This window comes from Danio aesculapii, chromosome 8 (genome assembly GCF_903798145.1).
Source record: "Danio aesculapii chromosome 8, fDanAes4.1, whole genome shotgun sequence".
NCBI lineage: Eukaryota > Metazoa > Chordata > Actinopteri > Cypriniformes > Danionidae > Danio > Danio aesculapii.
This window is the reverse complement of record NC_079442.1, coordinates 41847614-41860915: the sequence shown is the minus strand read 5'-3', so window position 1 is coordinate 41860915 and position 13302 is coordinate 41847614. Positions and strand designations below refer to the sequence as shown.

Sequence of the window (13302 nt, the reverse complement as noted above, 5' to 3'; positions counted from 1 at the left end):
TAAATAAACTTAAAATATTGTAAATGATACTGAAGTAACATGGATTGTTTATGAATATTATATATAAATTTACGTTAGATTCAAAAATATTGTTTGTAAATGTGCTTATTATAAAATATCAGTTGCATAAATAATAATGAAATATATTTAAAATATTCATTCTAATTAGTGCTTAATTTGTGAATTGCGAGGTCCCGGAACAGATCGGGGTAAGGTCACAAGAGCGGACAGGGGAGGAGGGCGGGTGAGGAGGGAGATCAGTAAAATGAGGTGCCGGATCAGATTTCAGAGGTTACGGATCCGGCGTGTTCCGGCACATATTAAGCTCTGATTCTAATACATGGCACCCCATTTTCATGTAAAGTTATTTCTTAGAGCTGAATTTATATGCTGTAATTATTGCTAAATATATTACATGTAAGATAACAGGAATAAGCTTATTTAATTCATACATATACAGTTGAAGTTAGAATCATTAGCCCCCCGTATATTTGTCCCCAATTTATGTTTAATGGAAAGATCAATTTTTTCAAGACATTTCTAAACATATTCGTTTTAATAACTGATTCCTAATAACTGATTTCTTGTATCTTTGAAATGATGATAGTACATAATATTTTACTACATATGTTTTAAAGATACTAGTACTCAGCTTAAAGTGCAATTTAAAGGCTTAAATAGGTTTAAGTAGACCATCGAAAAAAGAAAATTCTTAAGGGGCTATTAATTTTGACCTTAAAGTTTTTAAAAAATTAAAAACTACTTTTATTCTCCCCGAAATAAAACAAGTTAGACTTTCTCCAGAAGAAAAAAAATTATAGGAAATATTGTGAACAATTCCTTGCTCTGTTAAACATCATTTGGGAAACATTTTATTTCATATTTTTATGGTTTTGGTTCTGTTTTTTTCCTGGTTCATTTCTGGATGCATGTCTATGTTAAAGGCTCAGACTCAGCTTTATTATCCCATTTAGGGAAACTAAAATTGCAGCAAAGCGCCATAACACAGGCTAAGTTCCATGTACACATTGCCAAATTATTATCCCAAAACATACAATACATCATTTTTTAGATGCATCTCCCTCTGCGCTGGACTAATTTCATGACCTAATGGCCACCATAATAGAAGAATTTCTAATTTTGTTTGTCCTGCATATATAAACTCTAAAACAACGTCCTGATGGCAGCAGCTGAAACAGAATACAATGGGTGATCCGGGATGCAAAGACACCCTGAGCACTCTATAAAACATAATTACGGTAAATTATCATTGGACCAGTTTGGTTAAAACCAATAATCTTGCCTGACACCTCCACAAGGCTACTCAACCTGTTCTTATTTGACAGGCTCAGATGACCGTAACAAGCTACAATGCAAAAAGATAAAACAGATTCAATAATCTATTTATAAAACAGTGTCATCATAGAGGTACAAACCCAAAACGGTCTAAGTTTCCTCAGTAAAAACAGTCTAAAGCATTCACATGCTGCATTCAAATGCTCTACTGTCAGTCTTAATGTCCTGATGGAGGGGACGTACGTAACCCCACCAATACCCACCAATTACTGAAATTGGTCCTTACCAATACTTTAAATGACTTCAAAATAAAATAAAGCTCCATCAACCGTTAGTAACCTACAGGTGCATGTCAAGTTCACTACAAGTTCACCGTAATACTATTTAGCAAGACTGTGCAATTAATCGAAATTCAGTTTCATGATTATAAAAACAATAATTGGGATGAAATTAAGTCACACACCTCTCTAAATTACTCTACATTCATACCTCCTCAGAGCCCGACTGCAGTAAAATCATGTAAATTAACTTTTGAAGCATGGGATGTGATTGTTATTTGTATTATTAAGTGTTTATTTTATATTATTAAGTACTTTATTCGTGTTTTTAAAAGTGCGAAACAGAATTTTTGCTGTTTAATGCATGCGCTTTTGGGATGTATGTCCCTACCAATGTCAAAAGTGAATCTACACCCTTGAAAAGGACTGTCTGAATGTAATAAAAACTCATTTTCTCCCCACAGACTGTTAAAAGGCCTCGCAAGGTGGCTGTCCTCAAGCGCCCGCCGTCCCCGAGCGGGGATAGCCGTGATTACAACATATCCAGTTATTATCCTGAGGACAGCCGCAGTGTGCACAGTGACCCAGACTCGGATTACCCTCGGGGAAACGGCGGTCTGGGCTACCCCCGTGACCGAGAGCGTGACCGCAGCCTCGACAAGAGTCGGATAGACTACCTGGATCCGGATTACCGCAGCCAGGACTACGATTCCCGGCGCGAGCGGAGCCGAGGCAGGAGCACAGATAGATCCCCCAGCACTGACAGCGGGTACCGGAGGGACGGCAGCAGGGGCCGGACGCTGGAGCGCGGGTCTAGCCCGGAGCCTCGATATCAACGGCAGCACAGCAGAGGCCGTGGTGGAGGAAGCCCTGCTGGAAGCTATGGCCGGGACCAGGGCTATGACACACGGAGGTATGACACGCAGGACAGGATGATCAGAAGTCACAGCAGGGACCGGTTGCAGGATCACTCGCCCTCACCCAGCAGAGAGCGGGACAGAGGAAGAGACCGGTTTAACTATGAGCCCCTGGAGCCACCCGTCAATGTGACGCTGGTCAAAAACAGGCCCAATGAAGGTGAGACTGTCGGATCAGATTGTCTTTAATAGCATGTTTTGAATGGATTAAAGGTGCAGTCAAACTGAATGTTATTCAGACATCAGATCAAGTTTATTTTACTAGTTTTACTAAAGCATTCTTTATAAATTGGACCGAAAACCAACAGGAAGAAGCTAAAGTTGAAGTCAAAATAATTAGCCCCCCTCTGAATTTTTTTCTTTTTCAAATATTTTCCAAATCATGTTTAAGAGAGCCAGGAATTTTTCACAGTATTTTCTATAATATTTTTTCTTCTGGAGAAAGTCTTATTTGTCTTAATTTGGCTCGAATAAAAGCAGTTTTACATTTTTTAAAAATCATTTTAAGGTCAAAATTATTAGCCCCTTTAAGCAATATTTTTTCAATGGTCTACAGAACAAACAATGCTTTGCCTAATTAACCTAGTTAAGCCTTTAAATGTCACTTAAACTCAATACTAGTATGTTGAAAAAATATCTAGTAAAATATAATGTACTGTCATCATGTCAAAAATAAAAAATGACGAATTTTATAATTATTAAAACCATTATGTTTAGAAATGTATTGAAAAAAATCTTATTTCTGTTAAACGAAAATTGAGGGAAAAAATATTCAGGAGGGCTAATAATTCTGAATTCAACTGTACATGAAGAAGTATGGGAATATGGAAGTTCAAGTTTGATAAATCTGGTGGTCAGCAGAAACTACAGGCTTTCATTGAGGATTAAAATGTCATTTAAACTTTTAAATGAAAAATAAAATAATAAAAATGTTTGTATTTTATTAAAATATTGATAGTTGTGTAAAGATTGAAGTTGTGTAGATACAGCACTAGTTTTTTTTTGTTATTTTTGTTCTGACTCAATTAACATTTACTAAACAGTAGTGAACAATTAAAATGTTTAAGCAGTCTAAATACAGTAGATGTTGGTTTGACTGTAGATGACTTTAATAATTAAACTGCCTCATTATGATCATTTTAAATGTGCTTAATTTTAAGGCTGCATGATATTGGAAAAAAACTGGCAGTGCTATATTTTATTTTTCTGCAGTATGTATGCGTTATTGAGTATAATTTAACCAAATGAGTTGAATAGCTCTTTTTTTTTTTTTTTTTTTTTTGCAAAGTATTCATAATTTTCGATAGAATATGATGACTTTGTAGTTTTTCCACATCTGCAATTCTGCAAAAAATGTAATTAACCCAACACATGCATTGATAAATACAGTAAAGCAAAGTTAGAAACATAAATACAATTAATCTTTCTTAAAATTACAGATATGTACATTTCTTGTGCATGAATGCTTTTAACTGGCTTACACATTAACAGGCCTTAAAAACACACTGTTTTGGTAACTTTATGGTTAAATTTTGATTTAACTGTGGCTCCTAGTTGACTATATCCTGATTCTACATTGCAGATCCAGCAATGTGACTATTGCGGATGCACACATTGCGATATCGATGCTGAAACGGTTTATTGTGCAGCCCTGCTTAATTTTGTTCTGTATTAATTTACGTTAATGCAAGGTTTAAATAAAACAATCGTTTTCTTATATTGCAGGATCGGTTCTTTACTCGAAGTGTCTGAAAACATTGGATTGATTGGTCCGATGGCCCATTGTGTTGTGATTGGTCTTTTGCTTAAAGCATGAATTGTAATTTAAGCTGAAGTAAACAAAATCATACACAGTTAAAGTCAAAATGATTAGCCCTCCTCTGAATTTCTTTCTTCTTTTTCAAATATTTCCCAAATGATGTTTAACAGAGCAAGGAATTTCACAGTATTTCCTGTAATATTTTTTCCTCTGAAGAAAGACTTATTTGTTTCATTTCGTCTAGAATAAAGGCAGTTTTAATTAAAAAAAAACATTTTAATGTCAATGTTATTTATGTCCTTAAGCAATATAATTTTTTTCGATTGTCTACAGAACAAACCATCCTTATATAATGACTTGCCTAATTACCGTAACTTGCCTAATTAACCTAAGCCTTTAAATAACACTTTAAGCTAAACACTAGTGTCTTGAAACATATCTAGTAAAATATTATGTATTGTAAAATGAAAGAAATCAGTCATTAGAAATGAAAACTATTATGTTTAGAAATGTGTTGCAAAAAAATCTCTTTCTGTTAAAAAGAATTTGATTAAAAAATATACAGAGGGCTAATAATATAATTCAATAATATTTTACTGAATCCTCATTCAGTAAAAGCACATGCAAAGTAGGTTTGCGTTCACAGCGCTGAAAATAGCATGTTCTCAACAATTCATCATCATGAACCAAACCCTTCCAGACCTCAGCGACAACAAAAAGCTGTGTTTGAGAGTAAAAAGTAAACTCCATTCATCGCACTTACTGATCTCAAAACTTACATAATTGTAGAATTTAGGAGAACATAATTGGAGAACACGGTCATACTTTTATTTTTGTAATGTTTGCTTTTCACTGTGGTGGTTTCTTGCTCTAAAGTAGATCTAGCTTAAAATGGTGGGTAAAATTGTTCTCGATAGCTCATTCTCAGTAACCATTTTAAAATGTATAGGCATTGCTAAATGAAAAACTCAATGTTGGATTAATGTTAACAAACATACAAAATATTAACATACAAAAAAAGCTTTATATCAAATGAATGGGAAAGTTGAACAGTAAAATTTAAAGGAGCTACAGTATATTTAAGAATTGCAGTGCTTTCCACACATATTCTTTACTTGGGTGGGCCGCCCACATGCTCTGTAGAGACTCACAGAGATGTGCCTTTTGAGACTTAATGCATCCATCAGAGGTTTCTGAAGATCCTCTAAAATGTCTGGGATTCAGGTTTCGGTTTCGCTATCTAAGACGTCGTCATTTTTATTTTAAGCTGGATTTACTTTCCCTTGCCTTCGCTGCTGACAGCACGTGCACAACTGCAAGAGTGAGAGAAACCTTATATAATGAATTATTTAATTTAAACGACTCGCATAAACTTTTCTATTTACTCAGAGAGGATGAATTTACATCAACATAAATAACTCATTTGCCCTGTTTAAATAATCTACATTTTTTTATTCTTGTAATTAATTTACTTTTTAGACATTTTCATTCCGTAAATGTTTTAATTCCTTTGTCATTTATTTCTCTTTTGCTGTGTGTTTTTTTAATTTGAAGATGTTGATAAGTTACATGTTTTATACATATCTAACATGCCTTGGCAATACTGCACAGAATGTCAGCTGTAGTTTTTACCTGTCAGTGCGTGCAACTGGCTCCTCAATATAATAAAAGTAAATCAAACAGTGGACTTCTTTTTTATTTCAACAGTCCATTGAACAGAAATAAGTGTTTAATAAATAAAAATATTGTTCAAAATAAATTTTTTGTCTCATGTAGGTAACCACGTGTCATGGGTAAAAGTTTGGGCAAGGCAAGTTTATTCATACACAGTGGCAATTCAAAGTGCTTTACATAAACAAAAATAAAGACAAGTATAAGAAAATAAAAACCAAATAATAAAAATGATTAAAAACAGATAAAAATGTGTTAAAACAGGTTATAAAAGAATGAAAAAGAAAAGAAATGCATAATAGCGTGATTTGTCGAATGTAGCACAGTGCTCATTCAGTAAAGGCACAGCTAAACAGACGTGTTTTCAGTCTTGATTTGAATGTGCCTAATGTTGGAGCACGTCTGATCACTTCTGGAAGATGATTCCAGCAGTGAGGGGCGTAGTAGCTGAAAGCCGATTCACCCTGCTTTGGAACTCTTGGAATTTCTAATTTACTTGATCCTAAAGATCTGAGTGATCTATTAGGTTTTTATTCAGTGAGCATATCTGTAATCTATTGATGTCCTAGTCCATTTAGTGATTTATAGACAAGTAATAATACTTTAAAACCTATTCTGAATGTAACTGGGAGCCAGTGTAAAGATATAAAAGGTGTGTTTCAATCCAGCTACCACCGCAAGTATATTTAAAACCTGTGGGAAGCACTGAATTGTCATATTTTAGTCACTTTTTAATTGTGTGAATCGATTGGAACGTAAAAACAAAATCTTCCCAAACTTCTTACTGTAGGGTTTCTGTGAAAGCCTTTAAAATGTTTTTTTTATGTAATTATAATTCAAATGTAATCAAATTAATGTATTTAAATAACATTTTTGCCCTTAAAATCTAAAGGTTCCTATCTGTTTTTCTGTCACATGAAATAAATATTTATATATATTCTTCTGTATAAGAGCTATTCTGCACAGTAATACCAATATGCTATTCAAAGAAACCAATCATATTTCCACAGACTGCAGTCTCGCACAGGCAGTTATATTTATACATAGTCTATATCTGTTTCATGATATTCATTCATTTTCTTTTCGGCTTATTCCCTTTATTAATCTGGGGTCGCCATAGGAATGCCCTTCCAGCTGCAACCCATCACTGCTAAACATCCATACAAACTCACTCACACACATACACAACACACATTTTAGCTTACTCAATTCACCTATACCGCATGCCTTTGGACTTATGGGGGTAACCAGAGCACCCAGAGGAAACCCACGCAAACACAGGCAGAATATGCAAACTCCACACAGAAACGCCAACTAACCCAGCCGGGGCTCGAACCAGCGACCTTCTTGCTGTGAGGCGATAGTGCTACCCACTGCGCCACCATGTCGCCCTGTTTCATGATATTATTATTTTTATCTCTCAACAAGATTCTGGTAAATTCCTGAATTTGTGCAAACACATCAATATCGCATCAACTACTTTCTTAGCTCTTTTCAAATGTAATGCTTCTCTTTATCAAACAATTGATATTTGAATTGATTTTTGAAGAAGAAATAGTTTGCACAAAATTCTTTGATATGAACGAACTTCTTGAGCAGCAAATTAGAAAGATTTCTCAAGGATTAAATTAAACTACAGAATAGGGTAATCATGCTGCAAATTCAGTGTTGATGTCACAGGAATTGACATCTACATTTTATTAAATTAAAAAAAGATTAAGATTAAAGTTATTTTAAGCTGTAATTCTATCTCACAATCCTTACTCCATTTCAGATCAAATCAACTTATATTTGGTGAGCATAAGAGACATAAACATATAAGCATATAAAACCAGACTTTTAAATAGTTTAATTTTTGTTAATCTGTCCTAAATTATCGAATCACTTTCTGCGATCAAGGACCTAAAAATAAACGTCAACTCTTTGATGCTGCCATCTTTTAAAAGAATTTTCAAAGCACATAGAGTTTGGCTGACATTAACACATATCCATACACTGATTGCCATACTGTGCGAAATATAGAACAGTGTTTCCATTAGTTTAATCTCAGAAGTGTAAAATATGACATGATACGAGCGCTTCACAGGTGCAGCCTTTACTCCTGCAGCAGAGATCAGGTCAGATGATGTTGGAAATACATTAAAAACAAAGCAAAAAAAGGAGTGTGAAGAGAGCAGCTGCGTCTCTCTGCACTTTTGTAATCATCTTTATTTAACTCTGTTCTCTTTGAACCCCCCACACATCCTAAAACCATTTGTCCTCTCTGGATTTTGATGATATTTTAATCTGATTTATTTATGACGGCCCTGTCAGGAGATTTCAGAGGAGATGCTGTCTTGTGACTTTGCACAAAGCGACCCGTCTCTTTCCATCTCCTCACTGGCCCCTCATAACCTACAGCCCAGAAGGGCAAAACAGGTCGTGTTGTTCATTACCAGATACTTGCCTAGGGATGAGAAACTGTTTTTTTTCCATTTCCTTTACATTCGATTCTGTTAGCTGTTCTTGAGCATTCAGAGAGAGAGCTTTGATTGCGGCTGTCAGATCAATAATGCACATTTTCAGTTTCGATTAGCTTGTTTGTAGTGTTCGACTTGGTCAGAGAGCTACTAAACTGACAGCTGAAACGATTTCTGTGTGCTTAAAAGGGTCAAGGTCATCATGGTTGTTAAAGGAAACCTCCACTTTTTTTTGGAAAATAGGCTAATTTAACATCTCACCTAGAGTTAAACAGTTGAGTTTGACCATTTTAGAAAATATTCAACCAATCTTTGGGTGTAGCAGGAGCTCTTTTAGCTTAGCTTAGCATAGACCATTGAATTGGATTAGACCATTAGCATCTCACTCGAAAATGACCAAAGAGTTTAGATCGTTTTTTTTTTGAAGCTTGACTTTTTTGTTGTTACATTGTGTACTAAGGCCAACGGAAAATGAAAGGGTTGCTATTTTCTAGGCTGATATGGCTAGGAACTATAGTATACTCTCATTCCAGCATAATAATCAGGGAACTTTGCTGCCGAATGCGCAATGATATTATGCAGTGGCTGGAAATCATTTTAAATGCTTATACTGTATGTTCTATATGCAAATTTTGTCACCATTTTGGGGCACATAAGCTTATAGATAACCTAAAGACTAACATATTGATGCTAACACCCAAAAAAGTATTTTATTTTTATTTTAGGGAGACCTTAAAAGGATAGTTCACGCAAAATTAAAATTCTTTCATCTTTTCTCTCCTTTGAATTGTTTAAAACCCATTGAAGTTTTTTTTTTGTCCTATTGAACAAAAGATATTGTAAACTAGTAAAATTGACATTCATACCAGAAAAATAAATAGTAAACTATAGGAATCAATGCTTAACAGTTTCTAACTATTTTCAATATCATTTATTTTGTGTTAAATTCAAGCTTGTTTTGAACAGTTCAAAGGAGAGTAAATGATGACAGAATTTTAATTTTTGGGTGAACTGTCCCTTTAAGTTTATTATTCCATGCTGTTAGCATTGCCGCTCAGAGCTACATGTGTAATGTTTGCTTCTGGTTTGTTGTAGAGTACGGCCTCCGCCTGGGCAGCCAGATCTTCATCAAAGAGATGACCAGCACTGGACTTGCTGCCCGAGATGGAAATCTCCAGGAGGGTGATATCATTCTCAAGGTGCCCATCAGACTTCACACAACAGAGTGACATTCACATGTCATAAATATGTCATAAATATGTCATAAAACTATAAAATAAGTAAATAAATCATAAAATTGCTGAATTACATGTTTCGACTAGTGATAATGTCTGCAGCTTTTTGTAGTTAGAATATTTTTGAAAAATGTATAATTCAAATGCTTATTTTAATTAAAATAAATGAAGAAATGATGCAACTAACTAAAATAGATTTTATTTAAAGTGCTAATAGTAAAGCTAAATATTTGACATATAAATGACTAAAACTGTTTTATAGAACTAAATTAAGGTTACAAGAACACATAATGGGCAGTCACATTTTAGTAGAATAACATGCAAATATTAAATAACAACTCTAATATTAAATATTGACTCTAATATTAACTCTAATATTAAATAACAACAACTAATAAAAAAGAAAAATAAATAAGACGGGTTTTATTTGAAGTGCTAAGTGAAAAAATTATAGGTGAATTATACTAGGGATATCCCGATCATAATTTTTTGCCCTCGAGTCATTTAATTTTAAGTATCTACCGATATACCGATACCGAAACCCGATCCGATACTTCTATAATATATAAAAAAAGAACAAAGAACAAAGAAACTTATTTTTTATTTAATCCACCTTATTTTCACATTCAACATCTCACATCTGTGAGGTAGCTTGAACAATCAAGTAGTAAATAACATCAATTCTTCACTCTCTCTGTATATATGTATGTATGTATGTATGTATGTATGTATGCATGTATGCATGTATGCATGTATGTATGTATGTATTGTTTATATATAAATGTATAAAACACCAAAAAAATGCCAAACCAAAATATTTACATATTCAAATATAAGTTGTATTAAATGTGAATTTTTAATTTATAATAAAAAATGAGCTTTTTATCAAGAATATAACAGTTGTATTATAGCATATGTGCATAAAAAAACTAAAATAAAATTAAATAAAAAGATGAGCATATTTTTAAAATATACCAAGTAAGAAAGAAATCAATAAATGTGATTTTTGTTCTAATCATGGAAAATATTTTCCAGCCTTGCCAACAAAATATTTACAGTATATATATATTGTTAATTCATTAGACCTCCTGAATTATTAGCCCACCTGTATATTCTTCCCCCAATTTCTGTTTAACAGAGAGAGGATCTTTTTCAGCACATTTCTAATCATAATAGTTTTAATAACTCATTTCTAATCACTGATTTATTTTATCTTTGCCATGATGACCATAAATAATATTTTATTAGATATTTATCAAGACACTTCTATACAGCTTAAAGTGACATTTAAAGGCTTAACTAGGTTAATTAGGCAAGTGAGGGGTAATTAGGCAAATCATTGTATAACAGTGGTTTGTTCTGTAGACAATTGAAAAAACAAAATATTGCTTATGAAGGCTAATAATTTTGACCTTAAAATGGTTTTTAAAAAATGAAAAACTGTTTTTATTGTAGCCAAAACAAAAAAAAAATAAGACTTTCACCAGAAGAAAAAATATTATAGGAAATACTGTGAAAAACTCCTTGTTGTGTTAAACATCATTTGGGAAATATTTGGGCTAATCAGTTTTCGCTTTAACTGTATGTCCATCAACTCTCCACCCAAATCCACTATAATATCATTCAAAACTTTTGTTTACTTAGCTTAAACCAAAATTGATGCATCATTTTTTTACTCTAGATCAACGGGACGGTCACCGAAAATCTGTCTCTGAGTGACGCCGGCAAACTGATCGAGAAATCCAGAGGCAAACTTCAGCTGGTGGTCCAGAGAGACCAGCGGCAGATCCTGGTGCGCATCCCTGCACTCGCCGACAGCGACTCCGAGCCGGACGGTAAGATCATGCTAGCATACTGCACTCGTTCATAGACTAGCGCTTCCTGGTGTTTGCTCTCCAACACCACACTTTAATTAAAAGCAGATAGCATGATTTGGCTCGGATAAATCTGATTAGTAACGCCACATACACATTCGCCAGCCGCAGAAGCTGTAATAAATTAGTGTTAATTATGCGGATCACTATTAATAGAGTCTAAATGAACACTGAAGCATAAAAGCCAATTTGTCGCTGTCTGTGTCAGAGTAGGGTTATCATTTAGCAGCACCATTTCAACTATATGCTTGCAAACGGGTCATTAAGTTCCTCTGGCCGTATAGATATAGACTGATAGTATATTTAATAGGAACATGCAGTCATTTAGAAAGACAAGACTGTATTGTCTGACACAGACGGTCAATTTTTGGCAAAGAGATGAAATTTGTGGGCTCAATTTTTCTACCTGCTGTTAACATCCGTCTTGGTTGATCTGACTGCTAGTTGAGCGTATCAAATAGAGTAAAAGAAGACACAGTATTTATAGAAGACTGGAATGGGATGAGTTATTACACCCAGTATAATATGATAACTGTGTTAAAGAAAGTCCTGCCTTTTAGATAAAAGATCAACTTTTACTAATAAATTTTATTATTTAAACACAAATTATTTTAATTTTTCACTCTTTATTCAAGATTTATAAATCTATAATTATATATACATATATACAGTGTATCAGGAAAGTATTGATAGCGCTTCACTTTTTCCACATTTTTTATGTTACAACCTTATTCCAAAATGGATTCAAATCATTTATTTCCTCTAAATTCTACACACAATACCCTATAATGACAATGTGAAAAAATATTTTTTGAAATTGTTGCAAATTTATAAAAAAAAAAGATGAAAAATCACATGAACATAAGTATTCACAGCCTTTGCCGTGAAGCTCTAAATTGAGCTCAGGTAAATTCTGTTTCCACTAATCGTTCTTGAGATGTTTCAGCAGCTTAATTGGAGTTCACCTGTGGTCAATTTAGTTGATTGGACATGATTTGAAAAGGCATACACCTGTCTATATAAGGTCCCAGGGTTGACAGTGCATGTCAAATCACAAACCTGTAGACCTTCAAAACAGCATTGTCACGAGGCACAAGGCTGGGGAAGGTTACAGAAAAATTTCCGCTGACAGAGTACCTCTGTGTGGACGGCTTTTTGCTGTTACCAGTTTGCCCAGTGGCTAACCATGTACGTCAGCAAACTTGAGACGCAGAAAGGAGTTGACCACGACGACGGGGTTCGAGTCTGGTGAAGAACGGTTCCAGAAATCTTTAAAACAAAACAAAAGTAAATTGTTCCTCATTTGTAAGTCGCTTTGGATAAAAGCGTCTGCTAAATGACTAAATGTAAATGTAAATAACAGTGTGAGATTGTGGTAAGAACTGAGAACGTGGTAAAAATCAGGCAAGGGCTTTTCTTTTTCTGAATTGCTTTTCAAAACACTGTCGGTTGTGTTCAGGGAAGTGGGTGGGCGGGTCAATCTGTGCTTTTTAAAAGGCTATCGGTTGGGCTTAGGGAAGAAGGTGGGTGAGGTTATCGGACACTCAGTCAGTCAGTCAACAGTGGCCTCTGGTGGATTTATGCGAGAAGAGCAGGCACGAATGGCATTTGCGAGAATAATTTGCAATCTGAAAAAGCGTACACAGAGGCTTCTTGTGGATTTGTGAAAACAATATAAAAACTGAAAAAAATTGTAGCTTGTGGGCCGTATTTCTCGCTCTCCAAATATGCATACATGAGTACGCATCCATAATGAGCCTGGGTTGTATAGAATGCATATTGGACTTCATACTGATAAAGTACTTAAATCAAG

General features: G+C 34.3%; 1 protein-coding gene across 4 annotated transcripts in view; it reads left to right on the top strand.

Annotated features, from left to right (window-relative positions):
• The window catches only part of LOC130233791 (tight junction protein ZO-2-like), a 191258-nt gene that overhangs the window by 117919 nt on the left and 60037 nt on the right, over positions 1-13302 (top strand). For all 4 annotated transcript variants that reach the window (XM_056464001.1, XM_056464002.1, XM_056464003.1 and 1 more), the window contains exons 5-7: positions 2039-2651; positions 9476-9579; positions 11297-11450. In XM_056464001.1, coding sequence (XP_056319976.1) covers positions 2039-2651; positions 9476-9579; positions 11297-11450 — 871 coding nt within the window. The remainder of the gene's footprint in view (positions 1-2038; positions 2652-9475; positions 9580-11296; positions 11451-13302) is intronic.